Raw genomic sequence first — 24,751 nt, 5'->3', positions numbered from 1 at the left:
ACAGAGAGAGACAGCGAGAGAGGGAACACAAGCAGGGAGAGTGGGAGGGGGAGAAGCAGGCTTCCCGCGGAGCGGGGAGCCCCATGTGGGGCTCTATCCCAGGACCCTCGGATCATGACCTGAGCCGAAGGCAGACACTTAACGACTGAGCCACCCAGGTGCCCTGCTTTTTACTATTTTAAAATGACTTTATAATGTAAACTTTCTTTCCTACTTCATTTCAGAACATTTATTATATTTTATCTTCCTTGTAATGCTAAATCAATTAAAATTTTAATTATGATTTTTACTTGATCAAGGAACAATATTTATTGACAGCCCTTGTGAACAGATACATTTACTAATCTCAAAGAATTTGCATAATGTGATCAGTTGGAAGGATGGCCAAAATAGTTAAAATTTGAGCCAATGCCAGAATATAGAATTTTAAGCTTTTAAAAATCAGAGATAATTAAAGATCCATTTCCAGCCTTATACTTAATGGGAGACCATTACAAAAGAAGCGAATAAATTGTATTTGCCTTCAATATAATGGAGGAGGTAGCAAGGACAGAAAGAAACATACATTTCTTAAATATTTAAAGAAATCTGGAAAAATTGATCTGAAAAAACTTTGTGAAAGATGTCTTAAATGAAATTTTGAAGAAATTAGAAAAGCAACCAAGGGAATGCAGATGGCATATGAGAGCAGGTAAAATACTGAAAAAGGTATGGGTAGATAGTATTTTGGTGAGTGATGAAATTTAGTAGCTAAGATTTCCTGAAGAATTACATTGGGTCAGATCTTGGGAACCAAAGCCACAGTATTCTGAGAAGAGTTTTTCCATCTGTAGGATGATGTATGTGTCTGTGAGTAGGTACACTTAGAACAAGAAGACTAGAAGCAAAAACAGTTAGAACTTCCACAGTGTTGCAACAGGATTGTATTGGTTAGGTCCATGCTAATATTTTGACTATAGAAATAGCAAAACCAAGAAATAGGGAGGTGCACAAGAGAGTCAGATTTCAGCACTATGGTACCTCTGAAAACATGTGAAACAGTCCCTTTTAAGAATAGAATAATTTAGCAATTAATTTTTACAAATGATTTAGTGTTTGCTCAGGAAATAAGTCTTAACCATATTATTAATTTCTGGACTTTTAAATACTATAACATGAAGCACACTGAACTCTCACAGAGTAAAGCCACATGGGATACTGAAAATATCTGAGAAGAGAAATGGTTCAATGCATTTTTCCAGGATGTGTTTATATTAAAAATTTCTGTCTATGTTGTATCTCCATGTGCACATGGTAATCTTGCACGAAGTAAGGTTAAAGGGGATACCGCAGTCTGCTGGGTTTTTTTGGCTCTTACAGTAAGGTGGTCAGCCTTTTGACCCTTACTTTATCTGAACCAATTCAGTGTTCACTGCTGCTAATCCAAACAAAAATTTCATTTCTGGTTTTCCCTGTTATTCTTACCTAAAATATACCAATCATTCCAGTCTTAGCCATTTTGCCGGCCAAAAAAAAAAAATTAATTTAAAAGCATAGACTTTCAAAATAATAACTCATTTAAAAAATTTTTAATAAATGTACTACATATTAAAATATATATGGTAAGGTTTATTAGACCTTCAGAATTCCAGTAGAATTTCATAGTTATAGTACTATCATTTTTACCCTCAGAATTTCAAATAAATAGAATATTTAGTTGTATTCAGTAATACCAGCTTACCCAAAATTACCTGTAAACATTATCAAAAAATTTCATTTGACTAGATTCCTGCCTCAAATTGTTGGCTGAAGCTAAATTCTATCCTTAAAAAGGCTTACTGAAGGCCAGATTTATATTTCCATTTACCAAAATTTAATAGCACCATACTTAGTGATTAACACCTAGTGCTTTTCTTGAGTAGAATGCAAGTAGCAGTGTAACTGATTGATGTAACAATGACAACATCATGATCTAACATGGTCTCTTCATTTCTGTGTACAATATTGTCATAAGTATGTCTCTGATTCTTGGAAGGATCTTCAGTATCATTTAAGAAGTCATTAGTAGTTTCTTTTGTAATGTCAAATGGACAGATCAAAATTAACTTTAAATCCTATACCAATTATATGCTATAAGTTTTAGTATTAAAAATGTAGACTAGAAATTATCTGTAGATAGACCTTGAAAATAGGTATTTTCATTCATATGTAATGGGACTTATGGACTTTTCCCACTGTACATAATGCCTTCAGAGATAAAAGTAAAATAATGAATTAATATTAATTAATTTTAACCTCCTTTTAATATACATGATACTGCAGTTCCTATTTTTAAAATGAAGCTATACTATTTGTGTTATGAATAATTCCTTTCTTCTGGAAAGAAAAAACGCATTTAGGAGCATTTTTAGTGGTATTATATGTTATGTAATTGAAAAGCCTCTCTTTAGCAGAAGTGTAATTAAGGAGACCAATAATATTCTGTTTCTTACACTTGCAAATGATGAAGTGAAAGCAGATACTTTTTTTTTTTCCGTAGGAGTAACAAAAGGCTGTAGTTTTAGTGGAAACGCCAAGGATTTGTAGTTATTTAGTTCTTACCATGGAAAAGTGTAGCCTAACTTTAACTATGTTGGATAAAGCCTTCTAAAGCACCTTTGATAGGTTTCCAATTGCATTGAAGAGAAAATTGATTTCTCCTATCACCTTGGCATTCCTGCCAGTATCAAGCACTGCTGCTGAGCTGATACACTGCAGTGTGGGTATCATTGTGCATGTCTTTGCTGCTCGCAGATTGCCACCCCAGCCCAGAAGGCCAGGTAACCTCTCTTACATGTAGCTGGCTGTTGTGCTAGGTATCTGGAGAAAGTTCCTTTTGATTACAAGTTACAAAACCCACTCAAACTACCTTTAGCAAGGAAAGGGAAAGTATTGAAAGTTTACAAGAATTTCTCATGGGGCAAAGGCAGAAATCAGGTGTTGACCCTGTAATTGGAAGGCCATCGGGCAGTTTCTCTTCCTTTCTAATCTCCCTTCTTTTTCCTCAGTGCCTCCTCTCTACCTCTACCAACATTCACTCTTCCTATATTCCTTGTCATTATCAACTTCATAAATCTGATTCATAATCTAAACCCTGGGATTCATCTTCATTATCAGCATCCTTTAAATCTTCTTCTATAAGTGTATTTTTTTCATTTGGCATATACTATAAATATAGCTGTCAGAGGCCCGTCTCAGGATGGGAGTGAGGGTAGGAAGGGACAGCTAAGCAGAAACTGCAGAAGCTACATGTCTGGAGTTACAGGTAATCTTGCCCACCATTTGTGTTTCCTATCCCTTCACTGGCACCTTTTGGTTTTGTAACCTCTTAACAACCCCCACTCTCATCACCTTCACTAAAAAGAGACTATGGCAAACATTTTAAAAATTCTCCCAAACTATTACATTAGCAAGGACTTCTTTATCTTGAGCTGAAAATTCACAATACCATGATACTGTAACAAAAATGAAAGTTTTTCCAACCTGTAGTACATGCTAATGTTACAGAAAACAGAGAAAAGGAAAACACAACAGCACATGTGTGCTGAACCCATAACTTTCAGTGTGAGACATGGAGAACTTTCATAGTAGGAAAAGTGATTTCCTCTAAAATCAACTTTTCAGTATGGAATTTTAATGATGAAAGAAATGGAATGATAGGGTCAGTGTTCCTGGTTCTCTGAATCACTTGGGGAGGAAAAAAAAAACAAAACAAAACTAAGAAGAACTAGCCTCCCCTGCAGAATACATAGGACATGTCCCATTTCAAACATAAACTGCTCTTTCACCAACTACAGCAGAAGTACCTTACAGAACAGTAGTACTTTCCTCAGCCTGAGGAAGATAGCTCTTACCTGTTTACTTTTTATAAATTTATTTTAGTGGCATCCTTGGAACTGGGGAAATAGTCCAAGTTTCAGATTTCACTAAGGGAATGATGAAGTATAGAATGATGTCAATGATGTCTCATTGTCTCATAATAGTGACCTACCTTCCAGGCTCCTCCAAGCCACTTTCTTTACACCATTCTTCAAATCCAAACAGATTGATTTATCTTTGCCAAGAATTTAGTCTCAGTTGTGGCTTTATTTCTATTTTGGATTTAGACAATCTTGTTGAATTATAGCGTGGTATGGGAAAGGGTAAATGAGAAACCTAGACTGTGAATATTGTACTTTTTACAGCTAACTCCCTTTAATGTCTCTGCTTCAGTATTTTTATAAAAAGGGGGGGATACTTATCTAGAGTACTGGTGAGGATTCCTGGTACATAAAATAATGTAAAAGGCTATATGAAAATGTTGCCAGTGACTTAATGTTTCTGGTATGCCAATAATTTCTAAATGCTATTATGTTTAAACAAACAAAAAACCCTTTAGAATTGTAACCCATAACCATTTCTAGTCATAGAGACCTTTGCCTAGGATTCCTTTCCATTCTCCTAGAATTTTTCCTATGTAGTGAGCCCTCCCTGAGGGCTTAAAGATTAAGCTTGGCAACTGTTAATACTTTTAGGCTCTTCTTCTTCTTATTTTTCTTTTTTTAAGATTTATTTATTTGAGAGAGAGTCCCATGCAGACTCTGCGTGGAGCCTCAGGGCTCAATCTCGTGACCCTGAGATGAGATCACGACCTGAGCCAAAACCAAGAGTCAGATGCTTAACTGACTGCACCATCCAGGCACCCCAATACTTTTAGGTTCTGAGCCATTTTTCCATATCTTCACAAGGTTAAAGCAATCTTAATATTGGGTTCTCTCCAACCCACTTTGCCAGAGAACTGGGAGGAAGTAAAGGGGGTTTTGGAAATAGCTTAGCTTAGTTGCGACTGCTGACAGATTTCTCCTATCATAGGGTAACTGGATGGATGGAGGTTGCTCCTCTTAGATCTCTCAGACCACTGTAAGATTTTTCACTTAGGGAACAAGTTGTTGCTAATTATTTGCTTTCTTTTAGGCTTTTTTTTTAAAGATTTTATTTATTTATTTGATAGAGAGAGACACAGTGAGAGAGGGAACATAAGCAGGGGGAGTGGGAGAGGGAGAAGCAGGCTCCCCGCTGAAAGGGGAGCCCGATGGAGGGCTCGATCCCAGGACCCTGGGATCATGACCTGAGCCGAAGGCAGATGCTTAACGACTGAGCCACCCAGGCGCCCCAGCTTTCTTTTAGGCTTAATCAAATCTAAAGCATGACCTTTTCTATTGTCAGGATATTGCACTTTCCTGATTATTACTGTTAAATCATTTGAGGACTGTACTACCTCATGAGCAATTAAAAATCATCTATTTCTAAAAATTTATTTGGAAATAATCTTTTTTTTTTTTTTTAAGATTTTATTTATTTATTTGACAGAGAGACACAGTGAGAGCAGGATCACAAGCAGGGGGAGAGGGAGAGGGAGAAACAGGCTTCCCGCTGAGCAGGGAGCCCGATGCGGGGCTCGATCCCAGGACCCTGGGATCAGGACCTGAGCCGAAGGCAAGACGCTTAACGACTGAGCCATCCAGGCGCCCCGATTTGGAAATAATCTTAATTAAAATAAATTTTCTTTGGATAACTCAGGTTTTTTTTAGTTGTATACTCATTGGTATACATTATACTAATTTCACCTACTATAATAATTTTTATAACAAATAGCTATATGTAAAAAATCAGTTTAATATATACATAAGAAATTTCACCTTCTTTTAACTTGATTTTTTTTTTTTTATTCAAGGGAAATACATTCTGAGGGACAAATATCTTAAGGAATTGATTTGCCATGTTAACATGTGATCTGTTTCATTGTGGTGAGTGTTTTAGACATTCACTTGGGAAAACGTCTAAATTAAGCCTTCCCCTCCTTGCCTTTATTAAAGAATTTATGTTGTCCTTAGACATGAAAATATTAAAAGCCACATGAAAGATTTTGTCATTTTGCAAAATATTTATTGTTAATCATTTTCTTAGCCAATAGAATTTTTAAACCTATTTTATAATGTATTTAATTGCCTTTTATCTTCATTATGACAATATTTCTTTAGATTTAGCCTTTTTATATTTGTTGAATGCTAGCAGTTTTTTTCTCAAGCCAATAACTGACATTAAACACAACATTATTTTTCCTGGCCTACTGAATCAGATTTGAAGGGGATATTGCATAATGAATACATTAGTTTTCCTCTAATCCACAGTCTTCAGTGGTTTATTGTCTGATGTGAGGAAAAAAAAAATGTCTGGAGTGTAACGTAAGTTGTTTTAAGTCCAAGGATAAGGTAAACCGTAAGTCCAGCCTGTTCATTTCTAGCTCCATTTTGATTCTGGTGTATCCATCAGCCATCTTTTCTAAAACTTCTCTATAGTCCCAAGATTTTTTTTTTTTTTTTTTTTAAAGCATACTGTGCTGTTTTCTTTCCAAGCTTTCAGGTTGCCTGGAATACCAACACTGTCTCAGTGCTTCTAATCCTCCTTCTCTCTACCCATTATGATTTTTCCTTTGGAATTATTATACTTTGTATTTCTCTATGGCATTTACTATATTTTGCTTTATGGTTTTCATAATGTATTACTCTTTTTTCTAGAATCTAACTTCTTTGAGCAGGGTGTGCTGTATTATTGACCAAATCCAGTGCTTTGCACGTAGTAGGTGAGTTTTAGTTGGTTGGCAGGTACAGTTATCTGTCATTCAGATCTATATCTGCATTTACAGATTCATTAATATTTGTAATTCTCAACCCACATTGAGAAAATGCAAAGCTCATCATCCAGGGTCCAAGCAAAAGAGAGCCTTCATTTATAAGCTGAGGTGATCAGAGCCATATACCTACCATTGGGCCTATTTTGCTTTAGATCTCTTTCCCCCTTAACATTTTATTATGAAAATTTTTAAATATTAGGAATTAAATAGTGCACACCCATACCCTCATCATCTACATTCTATAATTAACATTTTGATTTATTTGCTTTGTCACTTACCTATCCATTGCTGTATTCATCCAGTAATTTATCTTATTTTTTGATGCATGTCTAAGTATGTTGCATATCTTAGTACACTTCATTCCTAAATACTTCAGCATACATGTCATTAAGTAGAGTTGTGACTTTTTTCTCTTTTTAAAGGAATAAGATATGGATATAAACCCTTTCTCAGATTCCTGCTGGCTTCTTTCCTTCTTAGAGTTGTCATTCTTGTGTATGTTTTTCTATTTTTAGTATATATGTGTATATCCCTAAACTAAACAAACTGTTTTTAAAACATACATAAATGGCATCATGGTTTACATAGTTCCTTTGCAACTTTTTTCACTCATTATTAATTTGAGATTTGTCTAGAGTCTATATTTAATCTCTGAGATCTGCTTTTGGCACTAGTGAAAGATTGTGTAGACTCTGGAATTACTTCATTTATTTTTGTCTACTTAGTGTATTATGAGCTAGAAATGGTAAAAAAATCATTAACCTTTGAATCCTGTAAATTTATAAATTGATCTATAATTTATGGATGAGAATTTTACAAACATCAATTGCTAGGAGTTTGTAGCATTGTTCCACTTTATCATTAATTTTGGAGTTACTTTTATGTGGCCGTAATAATTGTACCTACATACTGAATGTAGGTGTTGAAATCTAATCCATGTGTTCATAATGCATTTCTTAGCAACCACCAGTGTTCTTTTCAGTTGCTGTGCTTTTAAGAGCCGGTGGGGCTGCGACTTTGAGGAGGAAGTCTTAACGATATCTTTTTCTATTAATACAGCACAAGCAGCAACATAGATTACAATAGTTTTGACACCTTCTGCATTACTGCAGACCCAAATTAAAGGGTTTAAATTTGTCTCCAGTATTTAACATCTGTATGCTGTTACTTTTTTCCTGACCTCATCAACACATTAGACATTATGAATGTTTCCTTGTATATTAAGCCTCAATTGGAGTTTCTTTTTCTAACTTACATCTTTATACACATTTCACCAAAAGATTGTAGAACATTTTACAGATACTAATTATTATATTTCACAATGCTCCTTTAAAAGTGGTAAGCTTTTATGTATACTTTAACAGTAAAATAATTACAAATATATATTATTTAATTTACCAGGTCAACACTTGTCACTACATCTTTACCTTTTCTCCCACTTCTCAATCCTCTGTGTTAACACTGCTTAGTAGAATTTTCTGTGTTGATAGAAATTTTTTATATTTGCCCTGTCCAGTATGGTAGCCACTAGCATTTGAAATAGGGCTAGGAACTGAGGAACCGAATTTTTCATTTTTATTAAAATTTAAATAGTCAAATATGGCTAGTGGCTACTGTATTAGACAGCTCTATAATCTCCATCATGCCAGTAAACTGCTCCTGCAGCTAACCAGCCAGTCCCCTAGTTTCCCAGCCTGATCAGTATGTTTTTTTTTTTTTTAAAGATTTTATTTATTTGACAGAGAGAGAATGAGAGAGAGAGAACACATGAGAGGGGGGAGGGTCAGAGGACGAAGCAGACTCCCCGCCGAGCAGGGAGCCCGATGCGGGACTCGATCCGGGGACTCCGGGATCATGACCTGAGCTGAAAGCAGTCGCTTAACCAACTGAGCCACCCAGGCGCCCCTGATCAGTATGTTTTGTTTGTCAGCTTCTTTGATTTTTCGCTGACATTTGATTGACTATATTCTTCTTTTACAAATGTTTTTCTTGGCACCTGGGCCTTCACTCTTTTCTAGTTTTTAGTCTTCCTTATTTTCTCTTCTTTGGCTGATACTGGTGCTTTTAGGTATCTACTCTGGCTGTCTTTTGTTCTCAGAGCAGACTTTAGCTATTTATTCAGCATTTACTGGGTATCTACTTTCTATCAAACACTGGGGCTAGAAAGAACTTACTCCTTATTTCAAGGAACTCCTGTGGTCTCAGCTGGCATCAGTGCTAAAGATGTTAAGAATTCTCTTTCCCCCACCTTTTGTACTTCCTTCCCAGTCTCCCTCCCTCCTCCCTCCCTCCTTTCCTCCTCTGTTTTTTTCCTTCCAAAGTCCAGACTCAGTAATCTGCTTCCTGTTGACAGGTGCCTCAGTTATGTACTAGGTATTGAACTTATCTCCCATTCCCAATACCCTCCCTCTTCAAATAAATAAAAATTATTTTTTTATTCTCCCATCATTCTCCACATTATTACATCTGTATGGCTTTTTTTGTTTGTTTGTTTTAGGATTTTATTTATTTGGGAGAGAGAGAGTGGGAGAGAAAAAGAGAGCACTAGCAGAGGGAGAGGGAAAAGCAGGCTCCCCGCTGAGTAGGGAGCCTGACCTGAGGCTCAATCCCAGGGTCCTAGGATCATGACCCAAACTGAAGGCGGACACTTAACCAACTGAGCCACCCAGGCACCCCTGTATTGCTACTTAATTACTTGTAAAGCCTCTAATCTCATCTTTCTTTAACACATCATGTGACATTCATTGTCCTGGCCCTCAGGAGCTCTTAATGTTGATTCTCAGCCATTTTCTCTCCCTGATACATCCAAAGGATCCAATTCCTCTTTGTAGCTCTTTCCCCATTTGCTAATTATTGATTTATAGGTTGAAGTCTAAACTCCTTTAAAAAAAGCTCTTCATGATCTACTTTGAGAGTGAATACACTCTACGCTCTTGCTATGCCAAACCAATTAAATTTTCCCAAAATGCTGTTTCCTTTTCTTCTTCCTTATTTTACTAGAGTGAACTTACTGTGTTTAAAGAATCGGTTCACTACCATTTTCTGATACTCCCTTCTCTAGACAGACAGTTGTTTCTTCTCTTTTCATCGTCCTCATCACTATATCTAACAAATTAAATGCTTCCCTTGTAGTAGGCACTATTCTAAGTGCTTTTTATGATCTCATTTAATCATTATAATAGCATAGTCAGGTCTATAGGTCCTGAAACTGAGGTAGAGAGGGTAACTTTTCCACCCTGCTTTTCATTTGTGTGATTTAAAAATTTTTTAATAGGATTTATTTATTATAGCAGTTTTAGGCTTACAGAAATATTTTAAGAAAGTTCCCATATACTCCCTCTCTCCATTGAATTTCCACTCTCATTAGCATTTTTGCATTGCTGTGATAAATTTGTTAGGATTGATGAACCAGTATTGATACATTATTATTAACTACAGTCCATAGTTTACTTTAAGGATCACTCTTTCTGTCATACAGTTCTGTGAACTTTCACCAATGAAAAATGTATGATGTGATAGATCATGCAGAATAGTTTCACCACCCTAAAGGTGCCCTGTGCACCTATTTATCCTTTCCCCACTATCAACCACTGATCTTTTTTACTGTCTCTATAGTTTTGCTGATTTCTAGAGGTCATGTAGTGGGAATCAAGCATTGAATGGCCTTTCAGACTGACTTCTTTCACTTAGCAATAACCATTTAAGGTTCTTTTTTTGTGGCTTTGATAGCTCATTTCTTTTTATCACCAAAAATTACTCTAGTGTATGGATGTCCCACAGTTTACCCATTCATCTACTGAAGGATATCTTGCATGCTTCCAATTTGGGGTAATTATGCATAAAGTTGCTGTAAACATTTGTGTGCAGTTTTTGCATGAACACAGTTTTCAGCTCATTGGGGTAAATACCTAGGAGTACCATCGCTGGATCATATGCTTAGACTGTATGTTTAGTTTTGTAAGAAACCACTAAACTGTCTACCAAAGTGGCCAGTATCATTTTGCATTCCCACCAGCAATGAATGAGAGAGTTCTGTTGCTTCACATTCTTGCCAGAAATTGGGGTTGTCAGTGTTTTGGATTTTAACCATTCTGGTAAATGTGTACTGATATCTCATCACATTGTTTGAATTTTCAGTATCCTAATAACATGATATTGAAATCTTTTCATATTTGTGCGTATTTGTCATCCAGATGTCTTTTTTGGTGAGGTATCTGCTCAAATTTTTTGCCCATTTTTAAAAATTTATTTTTTTAAATTAACATATAATGTATTATTTGTTTCAGAGGTACAGGTCTGTGATTCATCAGTTTATACCCAGTGCTCATTACAACATATACCCTCCCCAATGTCCATCACCCAGTTACCCCATTCCCCCCACCCCTCTCCCCTCCAGCAACCCTCAGTTTGTTTCCTAAGATTAAGAGTCTCTTGGGCGCCTGGGTGGCTCAGTTGGTTGAGCGACTGCCTTCGGCTCAGGTCATGATCCTGGAGTCCCGGGATCGAGTCCCGCATCGGGCTCCCTGCTCGGCAGGGAGTCTGCTTCTCCCTCTGACCCTCCCCCCTCTCATGTGCTCTCTGTCTCTCTCATTCTCTCTGTCTCAAATAAATAAATAAAATCTTTAAAAAAAAAAATGGTTTGTCTCCCTCTCTGGTTTCGTCTTATTTCATTTTTTCCTCTCTTCCCCTATGATCCTCTGCCTTGTTTCTTAAATTCCACATATCAGTGAGATCATATGATAATTGTCATTCTCTGACTTATTTTGCTTAGCATAATACCCTCTAGTTCCATCCACGACATTGCAAACGGCAAGATTTCAATTTTTTGATGGCTGAGTAGTATTTCATTGTGTGTGTGTATATATATATATACACACACACCACATCTTTATCCATTCATCTGTCGATGACATCTGGGCTCTTTCCATAGTTTGGCTATTGTGGACATTGCTGCTATAAACATTGGGGGCAGATGCCCCTTTGGATCAATACATTTGTATCTTCGGGGTAAATACCTAGTAGTGCAATTGCTAGATCATAGGGCAGCTCTATTTTCAACTTTTTGAGGAACCTCCATACTATTTTTCAGAGTGGCTGCACCAGTTTGCATTCCCACCAACAGTGTAAACACAGTCTTATTTTTTCTTTCTAATTGGTATACTTTTCATTTTCTTTTCTTGTCTTACTGTATTAACTAGGATTTCCAGTAGAGTGTTGAAAAGGAGTGGTAAAGGGATCATCCTTGTCTTGTTCCTTAGGAAGAAAACGTTTACTTTTTCACCATGTAATGTTAGCTTTAGGGTTTTTGTAGATTTTCTTTATTAAGTTGAGGAAGTTCCCCTTTATTCTTAGTTTGCAAACAGTTTTTGTCATGAATCAATTTGTCATGGATTTTGTCAGATGCTTTTTTTGCATCTCTTCTTATGATCCTGTGATTTTTTTCTAGCTTATTGATGTGATGGATTGCATTAATTGATTTTCAGATGTTCAACAAGGCTTGCATTCCTGGGATAAATCCCATTTGGTTGTGGCGCATAATTCTTTTGATATATGCTTGGATTTGCTAATACTGTGTTGAAGATTGTTTTTTCCATCTGTGTTCAGGAAAGAGATTAGCCTGTAATTTTCCTGCATACTAATGTCTTTGGTTTTGATAATAAGGTTATGCTGGCCTCAAAGAGATTGTAGAGAATTGGTATCATTTCTTCCTTTAGTGTTAAGTAGAATTCACCATTGAAACCATCTGGGCCTAGTGCTTTCTGTTTTGGAAGGTTAATTGTTGATTCAATTTTTTTTAATTTATTTATTTGACAGAGCACGCATGCACAAGCACGGGGAGCATCAGGCAGAGGGAGAGGGAGAAGCAGGCTCCCTACTGAGCAAGGAGCCCAACATGGGGTTCGATACCAGGACCCTGGGATCATGACCTGAGCTGAAGGCAGACACTTAACCGACTGAGCCACCCAGGCTTGATTCAATTTCTTTTCGTAGATGTAGGCCTATTCGAATTATCTACCTCTCCTTGTTTGGGTTTGGTAGACTGTGTCTTTCAAGAAATTGGTCCATTTCATCTAAGTTATCAAATTAGTGGGCATAGGGTTATTCATGATACTCCTTGATAATCCTTTTAATGTCCATGAGATCAGTAGTGATGACCCCTGTTTCAATTTTGATATTAATAACTTTAGTCTTCCCTTTTCTTGGTTAGCCTGGCTAGAGATCTATCAATTCGATGTTTTCAGAGAACCAGCTTTTGGTTTTATTCATTTTCTATGTTACTGTTTTCACTTTCACTAATTTCTGTTAGAGCAGAAATTGGAATTTTTATTTTTTCTCTCTTTGGATTTAATTTGCGCTGCTTTTTCTAGTTTCCTAGCTTAGATTATTTTATATCTTTCATCTTTTCTAATATGTATTTAATGCTATAAATTTCTATTTTTTTCTTTTTTTTAAAAATTTTTTTTGAGAAAGAGAGAGCTTGAGCAGGGGGAGGGGCAGAGGGAGAAGCAGACTCCCCGCTGAGCAGGGAGCCCAATGCGGGACTCGATCCCAGGATCCTGGAATCATGACCTGAGCTTAAGGCAGACGCTTTACTGACTGAGCCGCCCAGTGCCCCTTAATTAAGCTATAAATTTCTAAGTACTGCTTTTGCTGCATCTCACAAATTTTGATAAACTATTTTCATTTAGTTCAAAATATAATTTCTCTTGAGACTTCTTTGATCATTGTGATTTTAGACGTATGTTGTTTAATCTCCAGATGTTTTGGGATTTTTAACCATTTTCTGTTGATTTCTAACTTAATTTTATTGTGATCTGAAAGCATACTTTGAATAATTTGTTCTTTTAAATTTGTTAAGGTGTGTCTTATGGCCCAGAATGTGATCTGTCCTGGTGAGTGTTTCATGTAAGCTTGAGAAGAATGTGTAAAGTACGAAATGGGTTTCACCAGGACCAAATCAAGGTGTCTGTAGGGCTGCACTTCCTCTGGAGTCTCTAGAGGAGAATCTATTTCCTTGCCTTTACCAGTAAGTTTCTAGAGGTTGCCTGCATTCTTTGGCTGATAGCTCCTTCCTCCATCTTTAAAGTGCATCACTCAAACTCTGTTTTGTTTTTTAAGATTTTATTTATTTATTAGAGCATGAGCCGGGCGAGGAGCAGAGGGAGAGGGAGAAGCAGGCTCCCCGCTGAGCAGGAAGCCCGACATGGGGCTCCATCCCAGGTTGCAGGGATCATGACCTGAGCCGAATGCAGATGCTTAACCAACTGAGCCATCCAGGCGCCCCTTAATCTCTGTTTATGTGGTAACATTTCCTCTCTTTTACTGATTCTCCTTCATTCCTTTTTAAATGACTCTAGTGATTACATTTTCCCCAGCTGGATAATCCAGGATAATCTCCCTATCCAAAATTTGTAACATAATCATATCTGTAAACTTCCTTACACCATATAAGGGAACACATTCATAGGTTCCAGGGATTAGGTGTGGACATCTTGGGGGCAGAGGTGTGAAGGGCATTATTCTACTAGCAGGGTAGTAGAGTCAGGATTTGAACTCAGTAAGCCTGCTCTTGGAACCACTTGTCTGCTTTTTCTGGCTTCCCTACTACCATTTACATCTAAGTGTCTTCTCTGTACTGTGTTTTAATTGTCTTTGTTTACCTTTCCCACTAGGATGTGACTCTTCTGAAACAGGACATAGAGCATTTGAACAAAATGAGTTCAGATAAAGGAAATTATATGAAATGATGAGGTATCAGCAACAGAGAGAATAACTCATTTGAATCTCCAGCCTTTTAAGGCTATATGCACATCTGACTTTTACAGTTAACCTCCAGTTACCTCCTAATGTTAATATAAATTAAATATTAAAATAAGTATATGCATATATATATCTAAATTTAAGTAGCCTGCTGTGGCTAGTGCCTACTATATTGGATAGCACAGCTCTGTAATCTCTACCATTCCACCAAAATGCTCTTAGAGAATTTTAATGCAAATGCTAAAGATGGTTTGTCTGAAATGAAAATTCTCCTAACAACTTACATTGCCTTAATTTTTGTTTTCTCTGGAACACCAGGGTGGCTCAGTCATTAAGCATCTGCCTTCTGCTCAGGTCATGATCCCAGGATCCTGGGATTGAGCCCCTCAAAGGGCTCTTTGCTCAGCAGAGGGCCTGCTTCTCCTTCTCCCACTCCCCCTGCTTGTGTTCCTGCTCTCGCTATCTCTCTCTCTGTCAAATAAATAAATAAAATCTTTAAAAAAAAAAAAATTTGTTTTCTCTTTTTGTAGGCACAGAGGTAAGGACTAAATGATATACGTTTTAGAGGAGTTTTATGTCATTATGAGCAATTTTAGATAGAACAAACTTGCTAGACACTCTTCTTCCAGTCACTGAAGAACGTTTTAGTAAAGAGCCTTGATGGTTTTATTTTGTCATTTTCCTTTACTCCTAGAAATACTTCGTGAGAATTTAACTATTGTCATAGGATAATAAAGTATTGTGTGAAACCACATTTGGGTAGTGTTTTCATTACCCTAGCAAATTTAACTACATTTCTATGCAGTTTATGTAAACCCCACCCATACTTTAACCTGCTTCCCATTTTGATGAGGTTCAATCAGGGGAAAAAGCAACAACAAAAAAATCTTCCTGTGTGGCCTGTAGATATCAGATCTGAAGATTATTAATGCATTTCCAGCCAGGGACCATAAGCAAACAAGCTCTCCTACAGATAACTACACCCTTCCTGTTTGGGATTGAGTTTACTGTGGAACAGATTTCGGAAATAGGTTTCTGACAGTTGTGACTTTTATTTATAAAATGTTGTAGGGTGAGGTTCTTCCTTTAACAAAAACTAATTATTTCCTGTCTAATGCCCAACCAGTACGTTTTAAACAGTCTTTTAGAAAATTTACCGCTTCGAGAGAATTCTGTTGCTCTGGGCAGTTCTGGTTGTTCTTGTCAACTAATGTATAAACATTTGCCTGTTACAATGAATAATTCATAAAGGACTTACAATTAAAAATAAAACACAATCTTTAAATGCTTGTATTATCTTGTCTCCGGAGTGATAGTTTACAGTTTAAGTAAATACATGAACACATTTTAATGTGTTTGTACCTTTGATATGCAAATCTGTAGCACATTTATGTTCAGTAAATATGCTAAACGAAGAGTTACAGTTTAGGGAAAACAGCAGATTTACATTAAAGAATTTGCAGGTTAATTCATAGAGTAACATTATCCTCATCTACTACATCTGTTAAAAAGAAGCCTGTAAAATTCAGGCCACCCACAAAGTGGTCTGCTGAGGCCTGTGGTTGGTGTTAGAATGCTGTTATTATGTGGGCTGACTGGTTTGGTAAGGAATTTACCTCCACTAGGAATGAAACATCATGGTTCTGACTTTCCCCCATGGGGACTGCATTGGCTTGACTTAGGTACTATGTTTAAACCAGTCAATGTGCTCTGTTGCCTTGACATCATATAGTAGTATCATATGAATGGTGTACTGTTTTCTAAGTTTGTTAGAGTAGTAATACCAGTTCTGTACCACGTAAACCTTAGGATAAACTGGGATAAATGGTTGGTGTAGATAGCTGAGAATTAAACTTAATGGCTATTATGATTAAATCTTATCACACACAAACATATGGGAGCAGGGGCTGAGATGGAGAAAGTAGCTAAGTTTTTACATATTTCAATTTCTGTGTTCATTGAAGAACTTACTCTTAATTTCCTTGGGGCTTGTGGAATGGTTTTTAAGAGCAAGGAAATGAATTTAGTACAATTTAGCAACCAAGGACTGCGAGTTAAAATTAAATATTCTTCTTGAAATAGCTATTGTTAAGGGATAAAAAAGTATTGCAGACATTTAAAAAATAACAGCAGCAACTACCACAAGAACTAGTAGTGATCACTGGAGGAATAAAAACTCATAAGCCAAGTAGTGTCTCATCTCAAATCACTTCTTTCTAAAGTTTTTCAAAATGAATAAATCCTTTTTCAGAGAATAAGCATGTTATATTGTTTTTGTTATATTTAGAAAAATTAAAATTCATGTAACAGTTCTTTAAAATCAGGTAATTTGTATTTCACTTTTCATGGATACTTAACTGTAATTTTTCTTTAAATACATGAATTAAAGAGTATGAGAAATAGCATAGAAATCTAAACTGCATTTTGTGACTACAAACCAAGGAAATGATATTTAGTGGGGAGAAAACCTAGCAATTTTTGGACAGGGAATAATATCTAAATGCCATTGATAAAAATTATATATACATATTGAAGTAAAAAAATATATATATACACATACACATGTATACATGTGTATGTGTATATATGTGTGTGTTTATATATACATATATGTGTATACACATAAAGGAACATCTGTATATAACATTGTTTTGATCTTAACTCTGCCTTGGTGACTTTAATTGTGGTTAAATATTTATAACTTAAAAAGTTTTTTTCAAATAGATACTTTAGTCTTTTGTTTGTTGTATACTAAGCAAAATTTTGAATTTGTCATCTGTTCATGATTCAAAGAATCTAAAGTTAGGGGCTTAGAAACTTTTTTCTTCCAAACAAGCAAATGAATAAAGCCATGAATGTGCCTTAGCAAGCCTTTGTTCTTAGTTCTTCTCTAGTCTGATGTCCTTTTAGTAGACTGCCTAATGCTGACAAATGCCATGCCTAACTTCTGTAGTCAGTGATGTGGCATATCGGTGTTTTTCTACTCATTCACGTTGTCAGCAAATCTCAGAAATAGAGGCTTAAATAGCATTTGACAGTAGTGACTACTCAAGGGTGAGGGAGGTTCAGTTGTATTATTGTATCTCCCTTTTAGGCTTTAGCGTCATCATTTTGCTAACTGAATCAGCTCAGTGTTTGGCTAATTATTTTTACTCTTAGCTAATCACAATATATTTCACCTTTCTAGATTTACCGACAAGACTGTGAAACTTTCGGGATGGTTGTGAAAATGCTGATTGAAAAAGATCCTTCATTAGAAAAGTCTGTACAATTTGCATTGAGACAGAATTTACATGAAATAGGTGAGCGGTGTGTTGAAGAACTCAAGCATTTCATTGCAGAGTATGACACTTCTAGTCAAGATTTTGGAGAGCCTTTTTAGAAAATTACTTGCTCAGGCAACAAAAATGTTTCTACCAGTTTGTTTGTTTTTTTCCCCTGGATTGTGTAAATCCTTAATATATGGAATTTTTGTGATGAAGAGAAATACTTTGATAGTTGACTACATTTCCAGTGTCAAGTAAACATCTAAAACAGTCTAAGATATTTTAATTAGAATTTAAAAATCTACATGTAGAGCCTCGTAATCCATACTTCTCTTTTTCCCCCCTAAAATGATGGGTCAGTTAATTTTTCAAGCTTTGAAAAAGCAGTCCTGGAGAACAGCTCATGTTCTCTTGTCTTCTATAGTATGCGATCATTTGTTTTGGTCACACTAGTGTAATTTATTAGGTTAGAGATCATTCCACTTAAAACATTTATAGTCTTTTTACATTTCATAGTCAGTGATACCATGTGAAATGTTAGAATTCTGAGTTGTGATTTTATTGACTTGTTGCTTGCTTATTTTAGGCTTTGTAACTTTTAATATGTTCAAGTATACTATCCAAATAAACTGAATACTTAAGCGTCTATAGAATATTTGCTTTGAGATTCTCATTGTGATAAAATACAGCACTTAAATCTCAAAAAGACCTCATAATAAAATCCTATTTTCCAAGTAAATGAACTCAATGTTTTCTGTTAAAATAATCCCGAAACTCCTAACCATTCTCACAGATATGAGTCTTAAACAGTATCATATATAAGAAAGAGAAGGGACAATTTGAAATAAAAGAGAGCTCTTTTCAAATTGAGGTTTCTTTAGAATCTTCTAATCGAAAGAGAGAAATTTAGAATATGAGGGAGTAGTACTGGAGTTCCATTTTTTCCCCAGGCCCATATTTTTCATCTCAAAAAAGAAGGTCCTTGATAATATATCCATAATCAAACCATTTACAGATGATGCCTTTGTTAATCTGTTTGTAGTCTTAACAAGATCTTTGTTCTGATGCCCTTTTTAGGGGTCCTCAAAAGTGTCCTTTAAAGAAACAAAGCAGAGTAGGCAGTAAGCCCAGCACAATTACCCCTCACCAAGCAGTTTATGTAAACAGTTCTTCATGAGTGAGCCATCCAAATCACGAGTTAACTGGGACCATTAGGATATTCCACTCATTTCCTGATCCCTTCCAGGTGACCAGTGGCATTTAGCCAAAATATGTATTTCTGTGGCATTAGGAAACCTTAAAAATCATGCTTGTTATTACTACCCAGTTTCATTATCCCCCCATCCTCTTTCCATTTCCATTCTCTTCTCACTTAAATTCTGATGTTATCTTTAGTGGCCTATATTGATAATATCTAAAGAGCTACCCCAGAAGAGATAAAAATTATATTAAAAGGAGAAACAGCAGTACATTTGGTGAATCCTATAATGTGTATTATGCCATTCCACAAATGTAAAAACTACTTGAACACAATTATTTTCTTAAGTTTTCTATATGAGATTGCCTTGAACTCTTATTTTTTGCCATTTAGATATTGTACATAAAACTAAACCCCACATGTCATCTCTGGTAGTCTAATTCCCTAATTATGAACAGTGATTTTATTTGTTACCCACTTAGACCAAGAAAGTACTGATATTGTTTCTTCGCTTACCCCCTTGTTTTTCTTTTCCTTAAATATTCTGATTCCAGGATTTAATTCCTGTAGTCAAGATGTCACAAGTTTAAAAATAAAAGTTAAGACACTACCACCAAGGCAAAGGATTTGTACATTTTGTTGAAATTCATTAAACTGGAAATTCATTCAACTAGAGGTTTTACTTACAGACTCATTTAAATGTAGGTTCAACCAATACTTTCTTCTTCTCCCCTTCCCCAAATTACATTCAACATTTAAAGCTGTTTATAGCTTGCCATCACCATTGTTCTGGTAGGCTTGTCAGTGTTAAATCTGTTTGTTTTTGACAGCTTTTTAAAGACCAATTTTAGGATAGTTGAATTCAGATATGTACCAGAGTGTGTATTTTGCAAAATGTTCTTGATTAAAGAAATTTGTAAATTATCCATTGTTTTTGAGTTATGCCCAATTGATATGATAAATTTTTCATTGTCTTACCATAAAGCCTTGATGATCAACAGGGGGAAAGCACTATTGTGAAGCTTTTTGTGAATTTTAAAAGTGCAAAATAAAGCAACTAGGTTTAAATAATTGGATTGTCTTTTTTTCTCTTTAACAGGCTTAAAGTATTTTCCTGAAATGTAGACTTTTATTACTCTCTACTGCAAGAATACTCAATGTTCAGTTTACCTACTCAGCAGCAGGATGGAAGAACTGAGAAACCATTAACTTTGGTGACTTAAGGTGTCTTGATATCTGAGCAAGCAATTAAATGAGATAAGATTGAGCACACAGAAGTGCTCAATAATTGTGTTATTACGAATCTAAGTTTCAGAAATAGTAGGATTAAAATCCTATCTCTGTATAGTAACCTCTGGAGGAACCACATCTTTGTGACCCAATTCCTAGCACAGTTTGGAATGTTGTATGTACTTGTCTTCATTGACACTTCACAAAAGAAGTGACATTTGACTCCTAGGTCTTGGAGGACTAGGACTTTCAGGCAGAGGAGGGGACGTAATAGAAGTCTAGGAAGAGGGGAATGGTATAGGGAAAGATACAGGCCTGTATGACTGAAGCTGGTTGGGAAAGATGATGGGCAACAAATGTAGGAAAAGATAGGTTGACAGCAGAATGAATGATTCTGAGTGCTTGTAGCTTTATCCTTTCTCTCCTAATTATTCAAGAATAACATTTGAAAATACTACCTTTGAAAATATTACCTTTATGTTTATTTTTGCCAAATATATTGATTTCTCACAGCCCCTCAGCCACTTAGCAACTGAGCCGGTTTATAGACCCAGAACCTCTTGAAGAAAGGGGAAGCTGACTCCCCTTCAGAAAGGGCTCCGCATGCACTGCCCAAATATTATACACTGGTTTCAGCTTCATTTCAGAATTGCCTGCAAGGGAACCTAAACTCCAAAGAAAGCTGTAACAGTTCTTTGGTGCAACTTTGGAGATGATGATCTTGTCATCCCTGAAGTATTCATGGTGGACAGTATTCAGTGTTGAGGGCAGCCGGCCCCCCAGGTGACTTTATAACTGTAACACTGCTCAGCCTGGCACCTGGAGCTCCTGTGAGTAATGGCCACACTCTGCTGGCCAGACCAAGGTTTGCGGGTGATACACAATACATTTACCATCTCCTTCCTGCCTGTTCTCTTGAGAGCACTGATGTTACTCAATTCAGTGGGGGGAAAAAAAAAGGTGGCGGCTGAAGGAATGACTAGTAACTAAGGCAGTTAGCAGAATCTTTTCTGCCGCTTTTCATGGTAATGGAGTTGAAATAGAGTCACATGACTGCCTCATTAGGACTACATTTGCTATATTCCCCTTTGCAGTTAGGTGTGACCAAGTGACTAAGTCCATTCCTATGGAGTTTGAGTGGAAGTATTTCTCTTATGAGCTGGGACCCTTAGGACAGTAGATAGGCTCCTTTGTGCTCTCTTTTCTCCCTTCCCCAAAGTAGTCATGGGTACTCAACCTTGATTTGTTGCAGAGCCACAAGATGGAAGGAACTTGGATCCCTGCATGACCACATAGAATACCGAACTGTTATGTGACAGAGAAGAATAAATGCCCTCGTTGTTTAAGCCACATTATTGGTTTTTTCTTAGCAGCTCACCTTTTGTTCAAATTAATGTAAATGGTATTTGAGGGTTGGCTTCACTGAACTTGGCTCTCAGGAGGCTGTACCAGTCCTGCCTTTCCATTGTAATAACTGATCTTGGGGTAATGGGGACCCTTTATATAAAAGGCTTTGTCAGTCCACTGAGTTAATTCCAAGTTGTATTTAAAATCTCACTTGATGACAAGTGTCATTAAAGACTGATGCACGTTTGTGTAGCGGCAGAGGCAGCCTGATGACACAGCACATCATTGTTTGAGCTCTGTTCCCAAAGATGAATAGTGTTTCTAATGTTAGACCATTATCACTAAAATTGTATAGGGTTTTAAAGTTTTTTTCATGTGTATGTGTGAGTGAAAAGGTAGAGGTTTACTGAAATAAGAACATTTGAGAACATATAAGATAGAAAGTAACCACAACATCCATGGACATTTGCTGCAAGGGGACATCTGAGGTATGTACCCACTACTTAGGCTGCCCATGTGCTAGCACATTTTTCCTAGTTGGAATACATAGAAGATAGGGAGGGGACAGAGCTGCCCTGGCTACTGACCATACAACCTGCAGGTCTGCACCTTCAGGAAAGTTCCTCTTGCCCAGGGCCGACTTCCTGGGGGCACTTGCTGGTACCCCCATTCTTGGTAGAGAGGTGGAGATCGTACTGTTATTGGGGACAGTGAGCATTCACTGAGTGGGTAAGTCTGGGCAAGCTACCTGGGGAAAGGGAGAGGATCCAATGACCAGAAAAGTGCGCGGTCCCATCATCCTCCCAAGTGGGAAGACTCCTATCCTTTGTGATCAAACCCGTGAGAAAGACACACTGGCCAGATGTCTGCAACACCTTCAAGTGGGCCCAGCACCAGCCAGCTGGGTTCCTCTCTGGCACCAGATCCCAGGTGCCCTTCTCTGCCCGCACCCTATGCTTGCCTGGTGGGGAAGGTGGGGAAGGCTTCTGAAGCCAGAATAGGGTCAGCCTCCAGTAGATGGGAAAGTATGTGTGTGTTGTGTGTTGTGGAGGGTTGGGGGAGGGGAGAGAGAAAATGCAGTTCAACAGCACTGTAGCTTACCAGGCTGGGGTATCTGTTTTGTGCTCAAGCTTTTGATTTCCTCCCCTCTCCTTTTCTAGATAGGACTGAACATTAGCAACCTGAGGGCTCCTGCTGGCATGCCCTCCCACCACAGCCTGACGACACCATAGTGGGTGGTGGTCTGTGAACACTGCAGGGCTTACTCGTTTGAGAGGTGAGCGCTGTGTGAGAATCACATTTTCTTTACCATATAGGAGCAGCCTGCCCCCCCACCTCAACCCCTACCCCAAGAGTCCAAGAGGAGAGACAGAGTTTCCTCAGCATCTCCTCATCCCCTGGGATGGCTTAACCTCTGCAAGGCCTATGGCCTCCATGGCCTGCCTTTGTCCTGAGGTGGGAATGTTGAATGAAGGGGAGAGATCCTGCCCACACCTTGGTAAGCTGGGGTTAGGGGTACAGAACTAGCCCTGCTTTGGCAGAAATTTCCTATTTTTTTAAACTTTGTATTCTACTTCTGTAAAGTAGAATCTTAGTGTATTATATTGGATGTAGGTTAAAATATATTTCAGGTTTAATTTATCAAATACTTCATAAGATTCTGAAAAACACCATGTATTCAGTTATTTCACTACCTGAACAAGGTTAGAACCACCTTTGTAGTGTCTTTTGATTCATACTTTCACATATAATAAGCCAATGGAGATTGTATTCTCCTTTTATAGTCAAGAGCAGGGGAAGTTATAACTTGCCTAAGGTCATATAGCTGGAAGTGGCAGAGCCAGAGTTTTGCCCAAATCTTTCAACTCTAAAGTCAGTGTTCTTAGACGAAGTGAAGTTTGGTGGTCATTCAGAACTAGATTAAAATCCTGACTCCCGCACACACTGGCTGTTTGATGTACGTGCAGTTAATGTCTAATGTAATTGAATGGCTAATATAAACATAACTCTACCAAAAGCTTTTGAGAAAATTCAAATCCTAGTTCAGTAGATTTTTCTTGTTTTTCATTTTATCCTCAGTTGCTGATACCTTCCATATTGGTTCCTAGGACTTCTGTTTTGGAGCTATTTTATGAAACACCTTTGAGATTCACCAGGGGTAGTTATGAGGCAAGCAGCACGTAGGGTTACAGCCCTCACCGCCACAGTGTAGCCTAGGGCTTGGCTTTTCAGCTGCTATATCCCTGGACCCATGGTGGAGTTTGAGAAGAGCCATTTAAGTGGAATGAACTTGGTAATTAAACTCTCCCTTTCTAGGAACCAAGATTAAACGAACATAGTTAACACCTTTTCAGCTTTGCTTACAACATGTTTAGAGATTCAAGAATAAGATTACTACCAGTAGCAGCCCTCTAAGATGTAGAAAAAAATCTCATCCTTCTGGTAATTGGAGAGAAATAACATGAGGGAGGAAAATATCTTGCCTCCCAACTGTCTACTTGATGAAGACAAAGCCAATCTGAAGCACATGCCCTGGTAGGGAAATAAGCATCCTGACTTTTCCCCCATGATTTGGTTTAGCCCATGCCCACTGAGAGTACAAAGCATTAATAGAAAAATAAAAAAGAAAAAAAAGAAAAGAAAAATAAAAAATTAATAGACAAAAGCCCCAACCCTTTAAAAGTTCCCTACTCCCGTGAGTTCCCAGCTCCGTCTTTGGAGGGGATCATCCTTTCAGGGATCCTCATACCAAGTATGTTGGTAAATGAAAGAGTCAAAAAAGGGAAAAACACTTTATGCTGAAAGGCTCTTCTGACCTATGAATTCAGTTCAGTCTCCACAGAATACTGAAGCTGGAAGGAAACCTCTGAGATGGTCTAGCAACTTCTCATTTTACAGAAGTAGAAACTGGGTCGGAGCACTTAACCTGCTTGAGTTAATGAGAGGCGGGTCTCCTAACCCAGATCTCCTGAATCCTGGCATCCAGTGGGCTTGGCACCACCCTGCCAGATCAGCTTTGTGTTGATGTGTATTAGATTAGTAACCGTCTTTTACCAAGGTCAGTTGCTTGGTTCATTTATCTAAGAAACACTAAAACAGGTATGACCATTTAAGAAAACTGGTTTCAGATTTTTTTTTTTTAATTTTATTTATTCATTTATTTGAGAGAGTGAGAGAGAGAGAGCACATGATGGGGGGAGGGTCAGAGGGAGAAGCAGACTCCCTGCCGAGCAGGGAGCCCGATGCGGGACTCGATCC

General features: G+C 37.3%; 1 protein-coding gene across 11 annotated transcripts in view; it reads left to right on the top strand.

Moving 5' to 3' along the window:
• The window catches only part of PPHLN1 (periphilin 1), a 157,187-nt gene that overhangs the window by 124,568 nt on the left and 7,868 nt on the right, over nucleotides 1–24,751 (top strand). For 9 of the 11 annotated variants that reach the window (XM_035002855.1, XM_035002860.1, XM_035002851.1 and 6 more), the window contains one exon: nucleotides 17,640–19,495. In XM_035002855.1, the coding sequence (XP_034858746.1) occupies nucleotides 17,640–17,834 (195 nt within the window). In that variant the 3' untranslated portion in view covers nucleotides 17,835–19,495. Of the gene's footprint in view, nucleotides 1–17,639; nucleotides 19,496–20,015; nucleotides 22,770–24,751 lie in introns of those variants that run through there. The other 2 variants (XR_004678780.1, XR_004678779.1) reach the window with 2 other exon arrangements.

Source organism: Mirounga leonina, unplaced genomic scaffold, assembly GCF_011800145.1.
Source record: "Mirounga leonina isolate KUSES-001 unplaced genomic scaffold, KU_Mleo_1.0 Mir_126, whole genome shotgun sequence".
In the NCBI taxonomy this organism is placed as follows: domain Eukaryota; kingdom Metazoa; phylum Chordata; class Mammalia; order Carnivora; family Phocidae; genus Mirounga; species Mirounga leonina.
Note: the sequence above shows the minus strand (reverse complement) of the source record. Positions and strands in the feature narration are given on the sequence as shown.